The following is a 25,658-nucleotide window of genomic DNA, read 5'->3' as shown; positions in this document are numbered from 1 at the left end:
TGTTAGTGTGTTTGGGGGATTTGTAAAGACGTGGCAACCGATGTCTGACTGGAGAAGGTATCAAAAGAGCAGTATGGCAACCGATGTCTCACTGGAGAAGTTATCAGAACAACACCAAACGTATATTGGGGGATTTCAAGTGACATGGCAACCAATGTCTCACTGGAGTAGTTATCAGAAGAGCACTGGACGTGTTTTTTTTTTTTTCTTTTTTTTGGGGGGGGGGGGGTTTAAAGAGACATGGCAACCGATATCTCACTAAAGAAGCCATCAGAAGCGCACTGAACGTTTTTTGGGGGGATTTGTATAGATATGGCAACCGATTTCTCACTAGAGAAGTTATCGGAAGGACACTGAACGTGTTTTGGGGGATCTGTAAAGACATGGCAACCGATGTCTCCCTGGATTAACGTTTTTAGGGGGATTTAGAGAGACGTGGCAACCGATGTCTCACTGGAGAAGTTATCAGAAGAGCACTGAACATGTTTTTGGGGGGATTTGAAGAGACATGGCAACCGATGTCTCACTGGAGAAGTTATCAGAAGGGCACTGAACATGTTTTGGGGGGATTTGCAGAGACGTGGCAATCCATGTCTCACTGGATAAGTTAACGGTTTTAGGGGGATTTGGAGTGACGTGCCAACCGTTGTCTCACTGGAGAAGTTATCAGAAGAGCACTGAACATGTTTGGGAGGGATTTGAAGAGACATGGCAACCGATGTCTCACTAGAGAAGGTATCAGAAGAGCACTTGAAGTGTTTTGGGGGGATTTGAAGAGACTTGACAACCGATGTCTCAGTGGAGAATTTACACTGAACGTGTTTTGTGGGGATTTAGGGAGACATGGCAACCGATGCCATATGGAGAAGTTGACCTACACATAATTCTCTCTGGATCCCATCCTACACGATCACGGATTATCCACGGCCATCAGGGTCCGGGGGTCAGTAACCAATCAGGTTCCGTTCGTTTTATTTTCATGGTTTGCCAGCAGCGCTTCATCCTGGTCAGGGTCGCAGTGGGTCCGGGTTCCTCGGAATCGCTGGGCGTGAACGGTCCAAACAAACGCGCACAAAGTGTGATTATTATTTCATACGTTTTATTTAAAAACAAAGGATTCACAGCTTAAAGGACAATCAAACGTGTAAAATATTCTGGTCAGGGTCACGGTGGGTCCGGTTCCAGGGCCGAAAGCAGGAATATTCTGTACAGAGTCCCAATCCACCACAGTGCCCCACCCCACCTATTATTCCATATAGCAAATAATGTCCAAAAGTATGTGGATACCTCTCATGTTTCATGATGAATTTAACTATATAAAGAAAACATATATGTATGTATAACATGTGCATATCTATATGAAGTAATTCTGGGTACAGTTTGGGGAAGGGCCTTTTCCTGTCCCAGTTTACTGTGACTAACACCCTGTGCACAAAGTAAGTCCATAAAGACACCAGTGACCTGCATGAAGCCCGGCGAGCCATCGGAGCATCGACTGTGAAGCGGCCTCCTTGTCTGATGGGTGCGGGTTGACAGATCCTCACAGACGCGCTCCGAAATCTCCCCGAAAACAAGATTTTTAGTATGGTGCAATGCGATGTCCGCAAACTTGTGCTCGTTTATAGTACAAGGACCTTTTTTTGAGGGATTTGGAGAGACATGGCAACCAATGTCTCACTGGAAAAGTTATCAGAAGAGCACCGAACGTGTATGGGGGGATTTCAAGTAACATAACTTCTCCAGTGAGACATTGGTTGCTATCAGAGGAGCACTGGACGTGTTTCAAGGGATATAAAGAGACATGGCAACCAATGTCTCACTGGAAAAGTTATCAGACTGTTTTTGGGGGGATTTGAAGAGACATGGCAACCAATTTCTCACTGGAGAGGTCATCAGAACGTGTTTAGGGGGATTTGCAGAGACGTGGCAACCGATGTCTCGCTGGAGAATTTACACTGAACGTCTTTTGTGGGGATTTAGAGAGACATGGCAACCAATGCCATATCTCAGTGGAGAAGTTCTCAGAAAAGCAATGACCATGTTTGGGGGGTTTTGAAGAGAAATGGCAACTAATGTCTCACTGGCGATGTTAACAGCCCGGCGCTGAATGTGTTTTGTGGGGATTTGAAGAGACATGGCAACCAATGTCTCACTGGAGAAGCTAGCAGAAGAGCACTGAATGTGTTTAGGGGGGTTTGAAGAGACGTGGCAACCCATGTCTAACAGGTTATTAGAAGAGCGCTGAGGTGAGGGAGGCGATGATCCTTTTCCCGCCAAAATCCCTGTGATCGGTCGAGCACGGCCACCGCCGTCGGTCAGCAAACACAAACACACACACACACACACACACACACAAACCCGGGCAAACAGAGGAATTAGAGGGTCACTTTCAGCCCTCTGTACTCAGTCTCTGATTGGTCGAGAGCTGAGCGCCAGGATCCGTTTGCTCAGCAGCGTGTTGTGCTGCTTCAGATACTCGATCAGGTCGGCCTGCTTCTCCACCACGTCCTCCAGACTGGAGCCGTCTCTGTTTCACACACACACACACACACACACACACACACACACTTTATAATGTATAATCTCTATCTATAATCTATAATGTATAATCTCTATAATCTATGATGTATAATCTCTATCTACAATCTATAACATAATATTTATCTATAATCTACAATGTACGATCTCCATCTGTAATGTATAACCTCTATAATCTATAATGTATAATCTCTATCTATAATATACCTATAATCTATAATGTACAATCTCTATCTATAATCTATAATGTACAATCTCTATCTGTAATGTATACCCTCTATAATATATAATGTATAATGTCAATGTATAATGTGCAATCTCTATCTATAGTCTATAACATATAATCTCTATCTATAATCTGTAATGTATAATCTCCATCTGTAATGTTTAACCTCTATAATCTATAATGTATTATTTCAATCTATAATGTATAATCTCTATCTATAATATACCTATAATCTCTATCTATTATCTATAATGTACAATCTCTATCTGTGATGAATAACCTCTAATAATCTATAATGTATAATTTCAATCTATAATGTAAAATATCTATCTATAATATACCTACTGTATAATCTATAATGAATAATGTCTACAATCTATAATGTATAATTTCAATCTATAATGTAAAATATCTATCTATAATATACCTATAATCTATAATGAATAATGTCTACAATCTATAATGTATAATCTATATAATATATAATGTACAATCTCTATCTGTAATGTATAACCTCTAAAATCTACTATAATTTCTATGTATTATCTATCTATAGTCTATAATGTATAATTTTTATCTATAATATATCTATAATCTATAATGTAGGTCTATCTATATTATATAATGTATAATCTCTATCCACAATCTAATATATATTATCTCTATCTATCATTTATAATGTATCATCTCTATCTATAATCTATAATTTAGTCACTATCTATAATCTATAATTTATCTATAATGTATAATCCCTATCTATAATTTATATATAGAATTTAATTTCTATCCATAATCTATAATGTATAATCTCTATCTATAATTTATATATAATGTATAATCTCTATCTATAATTTATATATAATGTATAATCTCTATCCACAATCTAATAGACATTATCTTTATCTATAATTTACAATGTATAATCTCTATCTATAATATATATAGTATCATCTCTATCCATAATATTCATATAATCTATAATATATAATCCCTATCTATAATTTATATATAATGTATAATCTCTATCTATAATTTATATATAATGAATAATCCCTATCTATAATTTATATGTAATGTATAATCTCTATCTATAATTTATATGTAATGTATAATCTCTATCTATAATTTATATGTAATGTATAATCTCTATCTATAATTTATATATAATGTATAATCCCTATCTATAATTTATATATAATGTATAATCCCTATCTATAATTTATATATAATGTATAATCCCTATCTATAATTTATATATAATGTATAATCTCTATCTATAATTTATATATAATGTATAATCTCTATCCACAATCTAATATACATGATCTTTATCTATAATTTACAATGTATAATCTCTATCTATAATCTATATAGTATCATCTCTATCCATAATATTCATATAATCTATAATGTATAATCCCTATCTATAATTTATATATAATGTATAATCCCTATCTATAATTTATAAATAATGTATAATCCCTATCTATAATTTATATATAATGTATAATCTCTATCTATAATCATCTATAGTCTATAATGTACTTTTGTACTTCTGAACAGACACAAATTCCCACAGTCTTCTCATTAAAGTGGCTGTAATGAGACGAACGCTCTCTTGCACTTCAGATCGGGCACAAATTCCCACAGCCTCCAGGTGGATCAGATAAAGGCGCCCAGGTGGGACCCAGGTGTGTGATGGAAACGCGGCGTTTCTGTAAGGAAACAGACTTTATACGACCTGTTTACCGAGCCCTGGGGGTGACCGGGGGGCGAGTTCGGGTGTGTTTGTTGGTGTGTGAGGGTCTCCACCTATGCAGATGCTAATGAGATCGTGTATGTGTGTGGGAAGAGATAAGCGCTACCAGAACAATGTGAAGGATTCAGGAATGAGAAAACTGTGGGAATTTGTGCCCGTTCATGGACATGAACTCCGATTGGTTACCTGAAGCCGGTCTCGGTGTGCGTGGCGCTGGCGTGGGCGGAGTAGGCGTGAGACCGTTCCTCTTCGCTGACGTCGGGGCCCGGGCGCTGGGCGTTGAACCTCACCACGTGCACTGCGGACACGGAAAAACAACCGAGGTGTCACTGCTGCAGGGGGAGTTTTTGCATCGTGTGGCGCCCCTGGAGCAGACAGGTTTAGGGGCCTCGCTCAAGGGCCTAACAGTGGACGCATAGCGGTGAGGTCAGCTTATACGTATACCTACAGCACCCGAGCGGGGAGGGGTGGGTGGGGTGATTAAGGGTCATTAGGCTCTTCTGTCACCACACATCCAGAGCAGCTGTGGAATGTCCTTTAAGTGCCGGCGCAGGGGGGGTGACATGGGGGGCGCGGAGCACTCGCCGGATGTGCCACATTCCTCATATCGGTGTTAAACAGTGGCGCTTCCCTCCGTTAGAGACGCCGTAAAAGTAAACACCGGCCTAATAAGCCTAATCACACACCTTCCTATAAACGGAGGCTGGAGGGGGTCTCAGGGGGCCCAGAGCCATCCGCAGCTTCATCTCTGTAAGGCTGAGGGAACGGGGTGTGACGAGCCGGGCTTGCTTTGGCATGAATCGGGATGACTACTGAGAGCCAGGGCTTTCGGGGTTAGGTTGGGTAAAGGGGACACAACTGGGGAATTAGATACGTCAAGGTCTGCGTACAGGGGGTGAATCGATGAGTCGTTTGATTCATTTGGGGATTTCATTACAAATAAGTAAATAAATGACTCAATGAATCAATGAGTCATTTGATTCATTAGGGGATTTCATTATTGATCCATTTGGAGGAGATTTCATTACAAATAGGCAAATGACTCAATGAATCGTTTAATTCATTTGGGGATTTCATTACACATAAGTAACAAAATGACTCAATGAGTCGTTTGATTCACTTGGGGATGTCATTAGGAATAAGTATCAAAATGATTCAATGAATCAATAAGTCATTTGATTCATTTGGGGATTTCTTCATGAATGAGTAAGGAAATGACTCAATGAGTCGATTGATTTGTTAGGGGATTTAATTACAAATAAGTAACAAAATGACTCGATAAATCAAGGAGTCGTTTAATTCATTTGGGGATATCATTACAAATAAGTAAAAAAATGATTTAATGAATCAATGAGTCACTTGATTCATTCAGGGGATTTCGTTATGAGTAAGTAACGAAATGACTCAGTGAATCAATGAGTCGCTTGATTGTTTTGGGGATTTTATTACGAATAAGTAATGAAATGAAGGAATGAATCAATGAGTCGTTTGATTCATTTGGGGATTTCATTACAAATAAGTAACAAAATGAATTAATGAATCAATGAGTCGTTTCATTCATTAGAGGATTTCATTACAAATGAGGAACAAAATGACTTGAGTCAATTGATTCATTTGGAGATTTCATTATGAGTAAGTAACGAAATGACTCAGTGAATCAATGAGTCACTTGATTCATTCAGGGGATTTCATTACAAATAAGTAACAAAATGACTTGATGAGTCAATTGATTCATTTGGAGATTTCATTATGAGTAAGTAACGAAATGACTCAGTGAATTAATGAGTCGCTTGATTGTTTTGGGGATTTCATTACGAATAAGTAATTAAATGAAGGAATGAATCAATGAGTCGTTTGATTCATTTGGGGATTTCATTACAAATAAGTAACAAAATGAATCAATGAATCATGGAGTCGTTTGAATCATTTGGGGATTTCATTACTGGGCTTTCTGACGTCCCTGAGCGCGGGGATTTCGGAGTGTGCTGACCGCACCTGCGCAGAATGGACAGGACTGGAACCCACGCGTGCTCTTAGTAGGATCTTTGCAGGACTTATATAAAAGGCTGCGTCCCAAATCGCACACGACAGCGAGTTCGAATAGGGGAACCGGTAAGTATCAGTTAAACGACGGACACGCCGGGGTTGCATCTCTCCTCTCCCCAGACAATACAGGTCCAGCTCCCCTCCCTTCGTGCCGGGGTCCCTTTGAAGGGCCCTAAACGGCCTTTGAAGTGCAGGGGCGGCATACGGCCCATGCAGAACGCCGCATTCATGTTTAAATGAAGAGGCAGAGAGGGGCGCCACATCAAAGCTGCGCCCTTCCTTCGGGAAGCTCCGCTGGGGCGAGCTGATGAAAGTACCTGGAGATAATCGCTCCCATATGACACGCAGTTTAGGATTTGAGAAGCTCAAGTCTTGCCGGAACAGGAAAGGGCCTTCCCTAAACCGTTGTTGCTAAAACACACTCCGCTTCCCTTTTCGGCTCCATCCCTCCCTCCTTCAGACACAGCCCGGGCGGCCCGTAGCGGCTCCGAAACCAGAACCGGGGTCCACGGACGGGACCCCGGGATCCGGGCGGGCGTGTGCGGGCCAGAGGGGCGGCGTCCACTCAATGAATCAATGAGTCGTTTGATTCTTTTGGGGATCTCATTAGGAATTAGTAACAAAATGACTCAATGAATCAATGAGTCGTTCGATTAATTTGGGGATTTCATTACGAATAAGTAAGGCATAATGAATAATGAAATGAATCAATGAGTCCAATGAGTCGTTTGATTCATTTGGGGATTTCATTACAAATAAGTAAGGCATAATGAGTAATGAAATGAATCAATGAACCAATGAGTCGTTTGATTCATTTGGGGATTTCATTACAAATAAGTAAGGTGTAATGAGTAATGAAATGAATCAATGAACCATTGAGTCGTTTGATTCATTTGGGGATTTCATTACAAATAAGTAAGGCATAATGAATAATGAAATGAATCAATGAACCAATGAGTCGTTTGATTCATTTGGGGATTTCATTACAAATAAGTAAGGCATAATGAATAATGAAATGAATCAATGAGTCCAATGAGTCGTTTGATTCATTTGGGGATTTCATTACAAATAAGTAAGGCATAATGAATAATGAAATGAATCAATGAACCAATGAGTCGTTTGATTCATTTGGGGATTTCATTACAAATAAGTAAGGCATAATGAGTAATGAAATGAATCAATGAACCAATGAGTCGTTTGATTCATTTGGGGATTTCATTACAAATAAGTAAGGTGTAATGAGTAATGAAATGAATCAATGAACCATTGAGTCGTTTGATTCATTTGGGGATTTCATTACAAATAAGTAAGGCGTAATGAGTAATGAAATGAATCAATGAACCAATGAGTCGTTTGATTCATTTGGGGATTTCATTACAAATAAGTAAGGCATAATGAATAATGAAATGAATCAATGAACCATTGAGTCGTTTGATTCATTTGGGGATTTCATTACAAATAAGTAAGGCGTAATGAGTAATGAAATGAATCAATGAACCAATGAGTCGTTTGATTCATTTGGGGATTTCATTACAAATAAGTAAGGCATAATGAATAATGAAATGAATCAATGAACCATTGAGTCGTTTGATTCATTTGGGGATTTCATTACAAATAAGTAAGGCGTAATGAGTAATGAAATGAATCAATGAACCAATGAGTCGTTTGATTCATTTGGGGATTTCATTACAAATAAGTAAGGCGTAATGAGTAATGAAATGAATCAATGAACCAATGAGTCGTTTGATTCATTTGGGGATTTCATTACAAATAAGTAAGGCGTAATGAGTAATGAAATGAATCAATGAACCAATGAGTCGTTTGATTCATTTGGGGATTTCATTACAAATAAGTAAGGCGTAATGAGTAATGAAATGAATCAATGAACCAATGAGTCGTTTGATTCATTTGGGGATTTCATTACAAATAAGTAAGGCGTAATGAGTAATGAAATGAATCAATGAACCAATGAGTCGTTTGATTCATTTGGGGATTTCATTACAAATAAGTAAGGCGTAATGAGTAATGAAATGAATCAATGAACCAATGAGTCGTTTGATTCATTTGGGGATTTCATTACAAATAAGTAAGGCGTAATGAGTAATGAAATGAATCAATGAACCAATGAGTCGTTTGATTCATTTGGGGATTTCATTACAAATAAGTAAGGCGTAATGAGTAATGAAATGAATCAATGAACCAATGAGTTGTTTGATTCATTTGGGGATTTCATTACAAATATAAGTACCAAAATGACTCAATGAGTCATTTGATTCATTTGGGGATTTCATTACGAATAAGTAACAAAATGACTCAATGAGTCATTTGATTCATTTGGGGATTTCATTACGAATAAGTAACAAAATGACTCAATCAGTCGTTTGATTCATTTGGGGATTTCATTACGAATTAGTAACAAAATGAATCAGTGAGTCGTTTGATTCGTTTGGGGATTTCATTACGAATAAGTAAAAAAATGACTCAATGAGTCGTTTGATTCATTTGGGGATTTCATTACGAATAAGTAACAAAATGACTCAATGAGTCGTTTGATTCATTTGGGGATTTCATTACGATTAAGAAACAAAATGACTCAATAAGTCGTTTGATTCATTTGGGGATTTCATTACGAATAAGTAACAAAATGACTCAATGAGTCGTTTGATTCATTTGGGGATTTCATTACGAATAAGTAACAAAATGACTCAATAAGTCGTTTGATTCATTTGGGGATTTCATTACGAATAAGTAACAAAATGACTCAATGAGTCGTTTGATTCATTTGGGGATTTCATTACAAATATAAGTAACAAAATGACTCAACAAGTCGTTTGATTCATTTGGGGATTTCATTACGAATAAGTAACAAAATGACTCAATGAGTCGTTTGATTCATTTGGGGATTTCATTACGAATAAGTAACAAAATGACTCAATCAGTCGTTTGATTCATTTGGGGATTTCATTACGAATAAGTAACAAAATGACTCAATGAGTCGTTTGATTCATTTGGGGATTTCATTACGAATAAGTAACAAAATGACTCAATGAGTCGTTTGATTCATTTGGGGATTTCATTACGAATAAGTAACAAAATGACTCAATGAGTCGTTTGATTCATTTGGGGATTTCATTACGAATAAGTAACAAAATGACTCAATGAGTCGTTTGATTCATTTGGGGATTTCATTACGAATAAGTAACAAAATGACTCAATCAGTCGTTTGATTCATTTGGGGATTTCATTACGAATAAGTAACAAAATGACTCAATGAGTCGTTTGATTCATTTGGGGATTTCATTACAAATAAGTAAGGCGTAATGAGTAATGAAATGAATCAATGAACCAATGAGTCGTTTGATTCATTTGGGGATTTCATTACAAATAAGTAAGGCGTAATGAGTAATGAAATGAATCAATGAACCAATGAGTCGTTTGATTCATTTGGGGATTTCATTACAAATAAGTAAGGCGTAATGAGTAATGAAATGAATCAATGAACCAATGAGTTGTTTGATTCATTTGGGGATTTCATTACAAATATAAGTACCAAAATGACTCAATGAGTCATTTGATTCATTTGGGGATTTCATTACGAATAAGTAACAAAATGACTCAATGAGTCATTTGATTCATTTGGGGATTTCATTACGAATAAGTAACAAAATGACTCAATCAGTCGTTTGATTCATTTGGGGATTTCATTACGAATTAGTAACAAAATGAATCAGTGAGTCGTTTGATTCGTTTGGGGATTTCATTACGAATAAGTAAAAAAATGACTCAATGAGTCGTTTGATTCATTTGGGGATTTCATTACGAATAAGTAACAAAATGACTCAATGAGTCGTTTGATTCATTTGGGGATTTCATTACGATTAAGAAACAAAATGACTCAATAAGTCGTTTGATTCATTTGGGGATTTCATTACGAATAAGTAACAAAATGACTCAATGAGTCGTTTGATTCATTTGGGGATTTCATTACGAATAAGTAACAAAATGACTCAATAAGTCGTTTGATTCATTTGGGGATTTCATTACGAATAAGTAACAAAATGACTCAATGAGTCGTTTGATTCATTTGGGGATTTCATTACAAATATAAGTAACAAAATGACTCAACAAGTCGTTTGATTCATTTGGGGATTTCATTACGAATAAGTAACAAAATGACTCAATGAGTCGTTTGATTCATTTGGGGATTTCATTACGAATAAGTAACAAAATGACTCAATCAGTCGTTTGATTCATTTGGGGATTTCATTACGAATAAGTAACAAAATGACTCAATGAGTCGTTTGATTCATTTGGGGATTTCATTACGAATAAGTAACAAAATGACTCAATGAGTCGTTTGATTCATTTGGGGATTTCATTACGAATAAGTAACAAAATGACTCAATGAGTCGTTTGATTCATTTGGGGATTTCATTACGAATAAGTAACAAAATGACTCAATGAGTCGTTTGATTCATTTGGGGATTTCATTACGAATAAGTAACAAAATGACTCAATCAGTCGTTTGATTCATTTGGGGATTTCATTACGAATAAGTAACAAAATGACTCAATGAGTCGTTTGATTCATTTGGGGATTTCATTACAAATAAGTAAGGCGTAATGAGTAATGAAATGAATCAATGAACCAATGAGTCGTTTGATTCATTTGGGGATTTCATCACAAATAAGTAAGGTGTAATGAATAATGAAATGAATCAATGAACCAATGAGTCATTTGATTCATTTGGGGATTCCATTACAAATAAGTAAGGCGTAATGAGTAATGAAATGAATCAATGAACCAATGAGTCGTTTGATTCATTTGGGGATTCCATTACAAATAAGTAAGGCGTAATGAGTAATGAAATGAATCAATGAATCAATGAGTCAATGAGTCGTTTGATTCTTTTGGGGATTTCATTACAAATAAGTAAGGCGTAATGAGTAATGAAATGAATCAATGAACCAATGAGTCGTTTGATTCATTTGGGGATTCCATCACAAATAAGTAAGGTGTAATGAGTAATGAAATGAATCAATGAACCAATGAGTCGTTTGATTCATTTGGGGATTCCATCACAAATAAGTAAGGCGTAATGAGTAATGAAATGAATCAATGAACCAATGAGTCGTTTGATTCATTTGGGGATTTCATTACAAATAAGTAAGGGTGATTCGTTTAAATTATTTAATTGATTCATTTATGGGGATTCCGGCCGGCGCAGGACAAAGACATAATAAAACCCGAGAGGAACTGGTGGGTGAATGGAGGGAATAAACTGGGACGAGCGGGATGGGGGGTGAACGGAGGGTCGGTTTTCTTTTTTATTTGGGGTAGGGGGGCAACAAGGGAGGGGGGGGGGTAGATGTGGGTGATTGTAATGCAGCCTGAAGTGTGATCCTGAGGGGGATAAAGACAGTAGCTGGTGCTATTGTGATGCACGGGGCTGTTTGTGATGGGGGGGAGGAGAACGTGTGTGTGCCGTGTGTATGAATTCGGGGGGGTGCGGGGGGTGCTGGGGGGGGGGGTACCTGAGTATACGAGGAGGCACAGGATGGAGACGAGCAGTTCCACACAGATGACGGCCAGCAGGAGATACACCGAGAGGTTTTTCACTCTTTCGTCCAGCATCGTGGAGGGGGCGACTACCACCAACACTGCTGCGTTACCTGTAAGAGGGGGGCAGAAGGGGGGCGGGGGGGGGGGGGGGGGGGGTACGGGGTACACAATGAGAGAGAGAGAGTGGTAAAAACATGTGTTTGCACTGCCACCTGGTGGCCTCTGCTTGTTACAACCGGTTCATTTCTAGGCAGCTTACCCGCAGATTGCTGTATTTACTGTGTACAATTACTGACAGGCAGTACATATACTGGACCAGATAGCCAGATAGCAGCAGGTGCAGCAGTGTTATTGGGATTTTTAAATCCCAACAACACTACTGCACCTGCTACGCACACACCGGAACGGTGCTTCCGACTGTTGGCGTAATGAGTAATGAAATGACTCACTGACTCAATGAGTTGTTTGATTAATATGGGGATCTCATTACGGATTAGTAACAAAATGACTCAATGAATCAGTGAGTTGTTTGATTCATTTGGGGAGTTCATTACGAATAAGTAACAAAATGACTCAATGAGCCATTTGATTCATTTGGGGATTTCATTACAAATATAAGTAACAAAATGACTCAGAGTCATTTGATTCATTTGGGGATTTCATTACGAATAAGTAGCAAAATGACTCAGAGTCATTTGATTCATTTGGGGATTTCATTACGAATAAGTAAAAAAATGATTTAATGAGTCGTTTGATTCATTTGGGGATTTCATAACAAATATAAGTAACAAAATGACTCAATGAGTCGTTTGATTCATTTGGGGATTTCATTACGATTAAGAAACAAAATGACTCAATAAGTCGTTTGATTCATTTGGGGATTTCATTACGAATAAGTAACAAAATGACTCAATGAGTCGTTTGATTCATTTGGGGATTTCATTACGAATAAGTAACAAAATGACTCAATCAGTCGTTTGATTCATTTGGGGATTTCATTACGAATAAGTAACAAAATGACTCAATGAGTCGTTTGATTCATTTGGGGATTTCATTACGAATAAGTAACAAAATGACTCAATCAGTCGTTTGATTCATTTGGGGATTTCATTACGAATAAGTAACAAAATGACTCAATGAGTCGTTTGATTCATTTGGGGATTTCATTACAAATATAAGTAACAAAATGACTCAACAAGTCGTTTGATTCATTTGGGGATTTCATTACGAATAAGTAACAAAATGACTCAATAAGTCGTTTGATTCATTTGGGGATTTCATTACGAATAAGTAACAAAATGACTCAATGAGTCGTTTGATTCATTTGGGGATTTCATTACAAATAAGTAACAAAATGACTCAATGAGTCGTTTGATTCATTTGGGGATTTCATTACGAATAAGTAGCAAAATGACTCAGAGTCATTTGATTCATTTGGGGATTTCATTACGAATAAGTAACAAAATGACTCAATAAGTCGTTTGATTCATTTGGGGATTTCATTACGAATAAGTAACAAAATGACTCAATGAGTCGTTTGATTCATTTGGGGATTTCATTACAAATATAAGTAACAAAATGACTCAACAAGTCGTTTGATTCATTTGGGGATTTCATTACGAATAAGTAACAAAATGACTCAATGAGTCGTTTGATTCATTTGGGGATTTCATTACGAATAAGTAGCAAAATGACTCAGAGTCATTTGATTCATTTGGGGATTTCATTACGAATAAGTACCAAAATGACTCAATGAGTCGTTTGATTCATTTGGGGATTTCATTACGAATAAGTAACAAAATGACTCAATGAGTCATTTGATTCATTTGGGGATTTCATTACAAATAAGTAAGGCATAATAAGTAATGAAATGACTCAATGAGTCAATGAGTTGTTTGATTCATTTGGGGATTTCATTACAAATATAAGTACCAAAATGACTCAATGAGTCATTTGATTCATTTGGGGATTTCATTACGAATAAGTAACAAAATGACTCAATGAGTCATTTGATTCATTTGGGGATTTCATTACGAATAAGTAACAAAATGACTCAATCAGTCGTTTGATTCATTTGGGGATTTCATTACGAATTAGTAACAAAATGAATCAGTGAGTCGTTTGATTCGTTTGGGGATTTCATTACGAATAAGTAAAAAAATGACTCAATGAGTCGTTTGATTCATTTGGGGATTTCATTACGAATAAGTAACAAAATGACTCAATGAGTCGTTTGATTCATTTGGGGATTTCATTACGATTAAGAAACAAAATGACTCAATAAGTCGTTTGATTCATTTGGGGATTTCATTACGAATAAGTAACAAAATGACTCAATGAGTCATTTGATTCATTTCGGGATTTCATTACAAATATAAGTAACAAAATGACTCAATAAGTCGTTTGATTCATTTGGGGATTTCATTACGAATAAGTAACAAAATGACTCAATGAGTCGTTTGATTCATTTGGGGATTTCATTACAAATAAGTAACAAAATGACTCAATGAATCAATGAGTCGCTGGTGGCACATATACTGATAGCCAGACAGCAGCAGGTGCAGCAGTGTTATTGGGATTGTTAGATCCCAACAACACTACTGCACCTGCTACACACACACATACGTGCTTCCCTCAGAACCAGCTGGGTACCTGCGGAGTGCACGAGCAGCGGCAGTCGCTTGACCCCGCTGGTGCTCCTGTAGAAGCGCAGGTATCCCCTCCTGCGGGCCGAACCGTGGTGGTGCTGGACGCACCTCTCGAACAGGAAGAAGAGCAGCCACACCAGCACCTTCCCCAGCAACACCAGGGTCCTGGAGTCCACGCCGCTCAGCGCCGCGCTGCACTCTGCCGACCTGGCGTCAGTCAACCAGCACAGCGCCGCCAGGACCACCGACAGGGCCACGTACGCCGCCTAGTTCAGTAATACACAACATCAATCAAACATCAAGTATCAGGACACTAATCTAATATATGGGCCATTTCAGTCCCCAGTACATTATTAATTATTCATTAACTTTAAAATGCATTTTTTTAATTAAGCAAAGTGTCCTGCACGTTCATCCAAATGCAAATTTAATATTTATCATTTATATATCATAAAAAAAACCTTATAACACCGAAAGAAAAAAGTATTTTTCATGTTTTCACCCTCTAACACATTTACAACAATGCACGGATTCAGAGAGTCGACACTTCTGGAATCGACTCCATGAATCACGTATTTTAAATCGAACATATGTGTTTTAAGATGCTGAAATTCTCGTATTATTAGTGTTTTTATCATCAAATGTGTGAAATATATCTAAAAACGACGTTTTAATTCGACGCGCCGCTTAGAGTTTAGATACAAAATGAAAAGGATTCAGAGAGTCGACACTTCTGGAATCGACTCCATGAATCACGTATTTTAAATCGAACATATGTGTTTTAAGATGCTGAAATTCTCGTATTATTAGTGTTTTTATTATCAAATGTGTGAAATATATCTAAAAACGACATTTTAATTCGACGCGCCGCTTAGTGTTTGGATGCAAGATGAAGCTGATTCAGAAAATCGACACTTCTGGAATCGACTCCCTGAATCACTTGTATAAAATCGCAAATATGCGTTTTTAGATGCTGTAATTCTCGTATTATTAGTGTTTTTATCATCAAATGTGTGAAATATATCTAAAAACGACGTTTTAATTCGACACGCCGCTTAGAGTTTGGATGCAAGTTGAAGCGAACTAATCAGGAGTCGAGTAGATTGATTCAGTGGTTCGATAGAATCGATTCGGATTGTCTCTGCATTAGTTTACTGTGTGTTTTTGTCAGGTGTCCGAATACTTTTGGCCGTTAGCGTCTCTATGAAGTACATTACATTGAGTAAAGTTTACTTCTGTAACGTTTTTACTCTAAACATCCATTCACGATGCGCAGATTCAAAGAATCGACACTTCTGGAATCGACTCCCTGAATCACTTATTTTGAAATCGAACATGCGTGTTTTTAGACGCTGAAATTCTCGCATTATTCGCGCTGTATTATCGAATGTGTCGAATATATTAAAAAACGACGTTTTAATTCGACACGCCGCTTAGAGTTTGGATACAAAATGAAGCAAACTCATGAGGAGTCGAGTAAATTGATTCAGTGGTTCGATAGAATCGATTCTGCCAGAAAAGCAAAGTCAAGGGAGGCCTGATTGAGACAGTCTGGGCATGTGCAGAGGAGGGATGAGAGTCCTAAGAGGTCAGGGCAAACTGGAGATAAATGATCCGCTGTGGCCTTTTTATTAGGAACGTGTATAATGTCACCTATAACAGTCTCCTAGCTCTTGTGATTGATTGATTGATTGATTGATTACTTTATTGATCCCCGAATGGAGTACTGTTGCAGTTAAACCTAATCTTTCAAGCACGATGTATTCGCATCACATATTGACGCAGAATTTGGCATAACGAACACCGACATGCATTTCCATCCCGACTCACATGTACCACCGCCAGTAGACCAGCGATCCAGGAGGTAGGCAGCTTTCGGAACTCTCTCTTGATGGCCGACTCCAGACAGTCCCGGGATACGAGCGGCCCATCGATCAGAGGATCGTCTTCCACGCTCTGGGTGAAATCTGCATGACCCTGCACATAAACACGCAGGAAATGGTGCATTAATACCTGACCGATGTGCAGGGACTGAAGAGACTCTTTGAAGTCCAACGACTCAGTCTGACAGGACAATACAGGACAATAGCACAGAATCAAATGTGTATTCAGTATTCAGTGAGTCAATCGAATGGGCCGAATCGGTTCACAGGGGGGAACGAATCAAACGCGTTTTGCTTTCACGTTTGACTTGAAATGAACAAAACAGATTGTGAATTGTGGCACTTTTTTGCATATATATAAATATATATAAATACTGACATTTCTGCTCCAAAGTGTTACGACTTTTTATGTGTATTCTTTTTTTTTAACGAGTTGATTCGGAGAGTCGACACTTTTGGAATCAACTCCTTGAATTACTTATTTTGAATTGAACATGTGTGTGTGTTTATTCCTAAATACTAAAATGATCAGTGCTGAATTATTAAATGTGCTTAAAAGTATTTAAAAACGTTTTAATTCGACGTGCAGCGACGTGCAGGACTCGTTTTATTTGATTCAGTGCTTCGATGGAATCGATTTAGTTAGGCCAAAGTACAGATTATAAGTCGTGCCACACATTTATAAACACTGTAAACTCTGGCATTTCTGCTCTGCCATCCTTAATGCCATGTCAGGCCTGTAAACATGTTTAATAGACGCTAATATTTTACGATTTAAATGTATTTACAATGAATCGACTCAGAGAGTCGACACTTCTGGAATCAACTCGCCGAATTACTTATTTTAAATTGAACATATATGTGTGTTTACTTCTAAATACTAAAATTATTAGTGCTACATTATTAAAAGTGCTCGAAAGTATTAAGAACGACGTTTAATTCGACGTGTCGCTTAGTTTTAGATACAAAATAAAGCGAACTAGTCAGGAATCGAGTAAAATGATTCAGTGGTTCGACAGAATCGATTCAGTCGGGCTTTTCTACTGCCTTGATCGGAGGTTTCTCTGTTTTAATAATGTCCAAATACTTTTGGAAGTATAGTGTCTCTATGTAATATTTAACACTGGGTGAAGTTTACTTATGTAACTTGTTGACTCTAAAGTAAAGTTTTACGACTTGAATTCATTTACAATGCATCGATTCAGGAATCGACACTTTTGGAATCAACTCGCTAAATCTCTTATTTTAAATTAAACCGATGTGTCTTTAGACACTGAAATATTTGTATTATTAGTGCTGTATTATCAGAATATCTAAAACGACGTTTTAATCCGACGTGGCGCTTAGTTTTAGATACAAAATAAAGCGAACTAATCAGGAATCGAGTAAATTGATTCGGTGGTTCGATAGAATCGATTCGGTCAGACTGAAAGTCGCTTTATCGTATAGGGTCGTATCAGGTCGTATAGGGTCTTTATGTAATATTTTATATTGGGTAAAGTTTACTTCTGATGCTTTTTTTACTCTAAATTTAACTTGTTTACTCTAAAGTTTTACGACTTGAATTAATTCACTATGAATCAATTCAGAGAATCGACACTTTTGGAATCAACTCGCTAAATCACTTATTTTAAATTGATCAGATGTGTTTTTAAATATTGGAATATTTGTATTATTAGTGCTGTATTATCAGAATATCTAAAACGACGTTTTAATTCGACGTATCGCTTAGTTTTAGACACAAACTGAAGCGAACTAGTCAGGAACCGAGTAAAATGATTCAGTGGTTCAATAGAATCGACTCGGTCAGACTTGTCTACTGCCTTGACCCGGTCACTTGACCAATTTTAATAAAGGAAAGCTTTTAAAGGGTTTGGAATCGTCCATAGATTTTAATTTAAAAATCGTAATACTAAAATCGTGTTTATATATATATAATATAATAAGTAATAAATGTAAATAAATTTAAAAAAAGCATTTTGAGTTAAAACAGACAGGTTTTCTGACAGCAGTGCAGCGTTCACTGTCCACTCCGACAGAAAATCTCTGTATATAAAGGTTCACAGCAGAACTATATATAGTTATATAGAAATGCTGCTCACCAGGTCAGATTAATTACTCAGCTGTGACATAAAAACACCGTCAAACACTGAGTCCTAAACACATCATAAGCCTTTGACTCACTCATGTGATTAAATCCAACATTTTAGATACGCACCGTTTGTGCTGGGACTCTTTTGGAGTCCATATTCCTCCACGGACGAAGCAAAACGCTCAGAATAACCCCATAAAAGCGTTATCACATGTCCGATATTTAATAAAACGCTAAGAAAACAGTTCAAATCGCATTTCCGTTCGCGAAATTATCAAACGCCGTCAAAATAAAAGCTACGGGGTCCGTTCCAATACGCACGCTGGGTTTATATGAAGTGCACTAAATAGGGTGCGCATGACTGTATAATACAGTTCATATAGTGCTGAAGATGTATTCGGCTTGGGCTGACTTGATATCTGATATCTATATATTTTATATAAGTGGTGGATAGTACTGTCGCCTCACTACACTACAAGAAGGTCCAGGGTTCGATTCCCTTTCTTCACGCTACTCTTCGTAGTGCACTAGTGTATGCAGTAGAGTGCGGTTTGAGACGCAGCCTTTGTGTCTGTTGTATCCGCGGCCACCGCATGATGTCGCTGTTGAGTCGTTTCGCCTCTTTAATTCAGCCACAATAACAACGGCAGCGATGGCGGCGACTTGTACGTGGAAACCGTGTGAAGAATCGGGGGAAGACGGTGCCCTTGTCGGTAAATTTAATCCCGCGGTATCGGTAACGACACCGATTTATCGGTTGACTCGGATTAGGGCGAGGTGTGAAGTCGGGATTGTGAGGAAACGGTAGTTTTGGTTGTACACGTGGTTGACGAGGCATACTTGCATACTACATAGGGTGCTACGTCGTGCGCATGCGCACTATTTTTGCACACCACTTAGTACGGTTCAGTGTACTACATAGTGCACTAGAGAGTGTATTACAAAATTTTGTTCCCTACACAGTGCACTAGACAGTATATTAGATTTATGTTCCCTACATACTGCACTAGAAAGTATAGTGCACTAGATAGTGTATTACATAATTAATTATGTTCCCTACATAGTGCACTAGATGGTGTATTACATAATTAGTTATGTTCCCTACATAGTGCACTAGTGTATTACATAATTAGTTATGTTTCCTACATAGTGCACTAGATTGTATATCAGACCACGAATTTATGTTCCCTACATAGTGCACTAGATAGTATTTTAGATATAAATTTATGTTCCCTACATAGTGCACTAGATTGTATATCAGATTATGGATTTATGTTCCCTACTTAGTGCGCTAGACAGTGTATTAGACACTTGATTTATGTTTCCTACACAGTGCACTAGATTTATGTTCCCTACATAGTGCACTAGATAGTGTATTACATAATTAGTTATGTTCCCTACATAGTGCACTAGATAGTGTATTACATAATTAGTTATGTTCCCTACATAGTGCACTAGTGTATTACATAATTAGTTATGTTCCCTACATAGTGCACTAGATAGTATTTTAGATATAAATTTATGTTCCCTACATAGTGCACTAGATTGTATATCAGATTATGGATTTATGTTCCCTACTTAGTGCGCTAGACAGTGTATTAGACACTTGATTTATGTTCCCTACACAGTGCACTAGATTTATGTTTCCTACTTAGTGCACTAGACAGTATATTAGACAATTGATTTATGTTCCCTACGTAGTGCACTAGATAGTGAATTAGACAATTGGTTTATGTTCCCTACGTAGTGCACTAGATTGTATATCAGATCACGGATTTATGTTCCCTACATAGTGCACTAGATAGTGTATTACATAATTAATTATGTTCCCTACACAGTGCACTAGATTGTATATTAGATCACGGATTTATGTTCCCTACATAGTGCACTAGATAGTGTATTATAGGGCTGGGCGATATGGATCAAAAATTATATCTCGATATTTTTTAGCTGAATGGCGATATACGATATATATCTCGATATTTTTTCATCCCATAAGGTAATAACAAAAAGACACTTCTAAGACAAAGCTACATGTTCCAATTTTTTTACAGGCACTTTTATTAATATTCATGCTGGGGAAGATTTACACAATAACTATTTTTCCTTAAGAAAAAAAATAACTATTGTAAGAAAATGTTTGTTGTTTTCTAACGTCTCACCTGTCGTGTAATGTGAATTACAAATATATCGTCTGGCCCTTTAAGAATGTTTAGTGTACTATATGGCGCAGGGAGCGAGTGTGTAGGGAAGATAACAGAAATTGGCCGTTTCCGGCTGCGCTTGTGTGTTTTGCACTGAGCTTGTATGACATTAAAAGTAGTGTTCTCGTTAAACCCCCCCCCCACATGTTTGGACTTTATACAGTACATTGTTTTACATCAGTCGCCACAACATTAACATTTACATTAATATTTTCTTTTACTGTATAGAACTCAGTTCTGTAATCCAGGCAGAACTAATCGTTCATGTTACTGTGTAACTATTACAATATATAATGCATTTTAATCAGCGTTCTGCTTCATGCACTTTATCATTATTTAACAGCTTTATTTTGTTGTTTAATTGCTCATGCAAGTTCATGCAATTTTATTAATTTTTGGATGTTAATTGGCCGAGAACAAGAAATACTATAATAGAAGATAAATAAATAAATGAGTCTCGGACGTCGGGATATCATCCAGTATAAACTAACGTGCATGTCAGCCCCTGCATGCGCTTGTATGTTTATGTTGGTTTTTGAAACGAATAACGACTCTTTTTCTTGTTTTTCAACTTTGGGATTTGAAGTGAAAAACGAATGAAGGTACACGGAGCTGGAAGATTTTGTCTGGACTTGTTTTCAGCGTTCTCTACAGAATACATTATTCTGCTGCTCATCTGACTCTTTGAATCCGAACCATCTCCAAATAACTGAGTCATTATTTTTCTTTTTACTAAGCAGCTCCTCTTCGATAGCTTCTGTCACGTCTTTATCCGTCTCCATGCTATCGCTGCCTGCAGGAATTACTGGTGAAGCGGTGGGGCGGGGCGAGTTGTGTTCAGTGAGGGAGAGGGGCGGGGCAGTGAGGGAGAGAGGCGGGGCAGTGAGGGAGAGGGGCGGGGCAGTGAGGGAGAGAGGCGGGGCAGTGAGGGAGAGAGGCGGGGCAGTGAGGGAGAGGGGCGGGGCAGTGAGGGAGAGAGGCGGGGCAGTGAGGGAGAGAGGCGGGGCAGTGAGGGAGAGGGGCGGGGCAGTGAGGGAGAGGGGCGGGGCAGTGAGGGAGAGAGGCGGGGCAGTGAGGGAGAGGGGCGGGGCAGTGAGGGAGAGAGGCGGGGCAGTGAGGGAGAGAGGCGGGGCAGTGAGGGAGAGGGGCGGGGCGAGGGGCGGGGCAGTGAGGGAGAGGGGCGGGGCAGTGAGGGAGAGGGGCGGGGCAGGTGAACATGTGCAGAGACAAACTGGGAGAAGAGAAAGACGAACTGTCGGATCTAACTGGAACGCAACATCTATATCGATATATGCGATATTGTCTTATCTTATATCGCGTATGAAAATATATCGATATATTGTAAAATCTCGATATATCGCCCAGCCCTAGTGTATTACATAATTAATTATGTTCCCTACACAGTGCACTAGATTGTATATTAGATCATGGATTTATGTTCCCTACATAGTGCACTAGATTGTATATTACATAATTAATTATGTTCCCTACACAGTGCACTAGATTGTATATTAGATCATGGATTTATGTTCCCTACATAGTGCACTAGATGGTATATTACATAATTAATTATGTTCCCTACACAGTGCACTAGATTGTATATTAGATCATGGATTTATGTTCCCTACATAGTGCACTAGATAGTATATTAGACACTTGATTTATGTTCACTACACAGTGCACTATATTGTATATCAGATTACGGATTTATGTTCCCTACATAGTGCACTAGATAGTATTTTAGATATAAATTCATGTTCCCTACATTGTGCACTAGATTGTATATCAGATCACGGATTTATGTTCCCTACATAGTGCACTAGATAGTATTTTAGATATAAATTTATGTTCCCCTACATAGTGCACTAGATAGTGTATTACATAATTAATTATGTTCCGTAGATAGTGCACTAGATAGTATTTTAGACACTTGATTTATGTTCACTACACAGTGCACTAGATTGTATATCAGATCACGGATTTATGTTCCCTACATAGTGCACTAGATAGTGTATTACATAATTAATTATGTTCCCTACATAGTGCACTAGATAGTATATTAGACACTTGATTTATGTTCACTACATAGTGCACTAGATAGTATATTAGACACTTGATTTATGTTCACTACACAGTGCACTAGATTGTATATCAGATCACGGATTTATATTCCCTACATAGTGCACTAGATAGTATATTAGACACTTGATTTATGTTCACTACATAGTGCACTAGATAGTATATTAGACACTTGATTTATGTTCACTACACAGTGCACTAGATTGTATATCAGATCACGGATTTATGTTCCCTACATAGTGCACTAGATAGTATATTAGACACTTGATTTATGTTCACTACATAGTGCACTAGATAGTGAATTAGACAATTGATTTATGTTCCCTACGTAGTGCACTAGATAGTGAATTAGACAATTGGTTTATGTTCCCTACGTAGTGCACTAGATTGTATATTAGATCACGGATTTATGTTCCCTACATAGTGCACTAGATAGTGTATTACATAATTAATTATGTTCCCTACATAGTGCACTAGATGGTATATTACATAATTAATTATGTTCCCTACATAGTGCACTAGATTGTATATTAGATCACGGATTTATGTTCCCTACATAGTGCACTAGATTGTATATTACATAATTAATTATGTTCCCTACATAGTGCACTAGATGGTATATTACATAATTAATTATGTTCCCTACATAGTGCACTAGATTGTATATTAGATCACGGATTTATGTTCCCTACATAGTGCACTAGATTGTATATTACATAATTAATTATGTTCCCTACATAGTGCACTAGATTGTATATTACATAATTAATTATGTTCCCTACATAGTGCACTAGATTGTATATTACATAATTAATTATGTTCCCTACATAGTGCACTAGATTGTATATTACATAATTAATTATGTTCCCTACATAGTGCACTAGATTGTATATTACATAATTATGTTCCCTACATAGTGCACTAGATTGTATATTACATAATTAATTATGTTCCCTACATAGTGCACTAGATTGTATATTACATAATTAATTATGTTCCCTACATAGTGCACTAGATTGTATATTACATAATTAATTATGTTACCTACATAGTGCACTAGATTGTATATTACATAATTAATTATGTTCCCTACATAGTGCACTAGATTGTATATTACATAATTAATTATGTTCCCTACATAGTGCACTAGATTGTATATTACATAATTAATTATGTTCCCTACATAGTGCACTAGATTGTATATTACATAATTAATTATGTTCCCTACATAGTGCACTAGATAGTGTATTACATAATTAATTATGTTCCCTACAAAGTGCACTAGATTGTATATTACATAATTAATTATGTTCCCTACATAGTGCACTAGATAGTGTATTACATAATTAATTATGTTCCCTACATAGTGCACTAGATTGTATATCAGGCGCCCAATTGGGTCGCGGGCATCTTTATCGATTCCTCGTTCTCTTTCCAGTCAGATTTTCCAACGGCCGAGTGAACAGCGCGGACCGTCTGGACATCAAGCTCCTCAGACACCAGGACGGAAGCAACCCCAGGAAGAAGAGTCGGAGGATCGTGGTAATTCCACAGTTCCGCTCGGACGGACGTCGACCCTACGATGTTCTGTACTCTGATCCTGACCTTTACGTTCCAGGTGGCGGAATCGGACCGGCTGTCGTACGTCGGGAGCAACTTCGGGCCGGGCGCCATGCAGTGCAACAACCTCAGCAGGTAGTTTCCGGTTCGAATGGCTCCATTACTCTGAATACTACAATAATATCATGGACTGTAGATGGTGAAAGTTCCCGGCAGACCTCCACCCATGATGCATTTACTCTGTCTTGATTCTCTCCAGGTACTTCGTGGGAGTCCTGGACAAGACCACCATGCAGATGAAGGTGAAGAGCGCTCAGCTGTTCCACCTGCAGCCCGTCGTCCCCGGTGCGTCACCACAGTTCAACCCTATCGTTATAACCAAAACCGCTTGTAGCAGCGATCGCGTCTAGACGTCGACATTTGATCGTGTTGTTTGATCTTTCCAGGTGAAAAGGCGGCAAACGTGGAGCAGAACGAGAACAAAACCTTCAGAGAGAAGGTGAGCATGTTTCTTTATACTAACTGCGCCTGGTCATGTGACCTAGGTTTGGTTTTAGCCCCTGGAATCCAGCCAAGATGTTTGATCTCGAACGGACACCTGTGTGACCTCTGTGACACATCTGCTTACAGAACCATATATGGGCAAAAGAATGTTTGAGGTTTGATCTTGATTGAACACCTGTGTGACACACCTATGACACACTTGTGTGAGACACTAGTATGACACACCTGTGTGAGACACCTGTGTGAGACACTAGTATGACACACCTGTGTGACACACCTGTGTGAGACACCTGTGTGAGACACCTATGACACACTTGTGTGAGACACCTGTGTGAGACACTAGTATGACACACTTGTGTGAGACACTAGTATGACACACCTGTGTGACACACCTGTGTGAGACACCTGCAACACAGCTATGACACACTTGTGTGAGACACTAGTATGAGACACCTGTGTGACACACCTATGACACACCTGCAACACACCTATGACCCACTTGTGTGAGACACTAGTATGACACACCTGTGTGAGACACCTGTGTGAGACACCTGTGT

At 38.1% G+C, this 25,658-nt stretch overlaps 2 protein-coding genes across 2 annotated transcripts in view; one reads left to right on the top strand and one right to left on the bottom strand.

Annotated features, from left to right (window-relative positions):
* Nucleotides 1-1,082: 1,082 nt before the first annotated feature.
* On the bottom strand, nucleotides 1,083-19,010 carry tmem192 (transmembrane protein 192). Its single transcript, XM_063008682.1, has 6 exons — nucleotides 18,881-19,010; nucleotides 16,610-16,756; nucleotides 14,784-15,045; nucleotides 12,104-12,241; nucleotides 4,710-4,821; nucleotides 1,083-2,527 (listed from the first exon to the last, which is right to left on the bottom strand). The coding sequence occupies exons 1-6, from the start codon at nucleotides 18,908-18,910 to the stop codon at nucleotides 2,404-2,406; spliced, it is 813 nt and encodes a 270-aa protein (XP_062864752.1). The 5' UTR covers nucleotides 18,911-19,010; the 3' UTR covers nucleotides 1,083-2,403.
* A 380-nt stretch (nucleotides 19,011-19,390) lies between these two features.
* The window catches only part of polr1e (RNA polymerase I subunit E), a 21,022-nt gene continuing 14,754 nt past the window's right edge, over nucleotides 19,391-25,658 (top strand). The window contains exons 1-5 of the mRNA XM_063008875.1: nucleotides 19,391-19,467; nucleotides 24,476-24,579; nucleotides 24,656-24,732; nucleotides 24,857-24,942; nucleotides 25,044-25,096. Of these exons, the coding sequence (XP_062864945.1) occupies nucleotides 19,407-19,467; nucleotides 24,476-24,579; nucleotides 24,656-24,732; nucleotides 24,857-24,942; nucleotides 25,044-25,096 (381 nt within the window). The 5' untranslated portion in view covers nucleotides 19,391-19,406. The remainder of the gene's footprint in view (nucleotides 19,468-24,475; nucleotides 24,580-24,655; nucleotides 24,733-24,856; nucleotides 24,943-25,043; nucleotides 25,097-25,658) is intronic.

This window comes from Trichomycterus rosablanca, chromosome 14 (genome assembly GCF_030014385.1).
Source record: "Trichomycterus rosablanca isolate fTriRos1 chromosome 14, fTriRos1.hap1, whole genome shotgun sequence".
NCBI lineage: Eukaryota > Metazoa > Chordata > Actinopteri > Siluriformes > Trichomycteridae > Trichomycterus > Trichomycterus rosablanca.
Note: the sequence above shows the minus strand (reverse complement) of the source record. Positions and strands in the feature narration are given on the sequence as shown.

Bases quoted from the DNA above. Each gene is read 5' to 3' on its own strand.
- tmem192 (XM_063008682.1), bottom strand. From the start codon at position 18,910: ATGGACTCCAAAAGAGTCCCAGCACAAACG. The intron at 15,046-16,609 runs GTGAGTCGGGAT...TTACTGAACTAG, and splicing joins GTCTACTGGCGGTGGTACAT to GCGGCGTACGTGGCCCTGTC. The intron at 2,528-4,709 runs GTAACCAATCGG...TGTGTGAAACAG, and splicing joins CACACCGAGACCGGCTTCAG to AGACGGCTCCAGTCTGGAGG.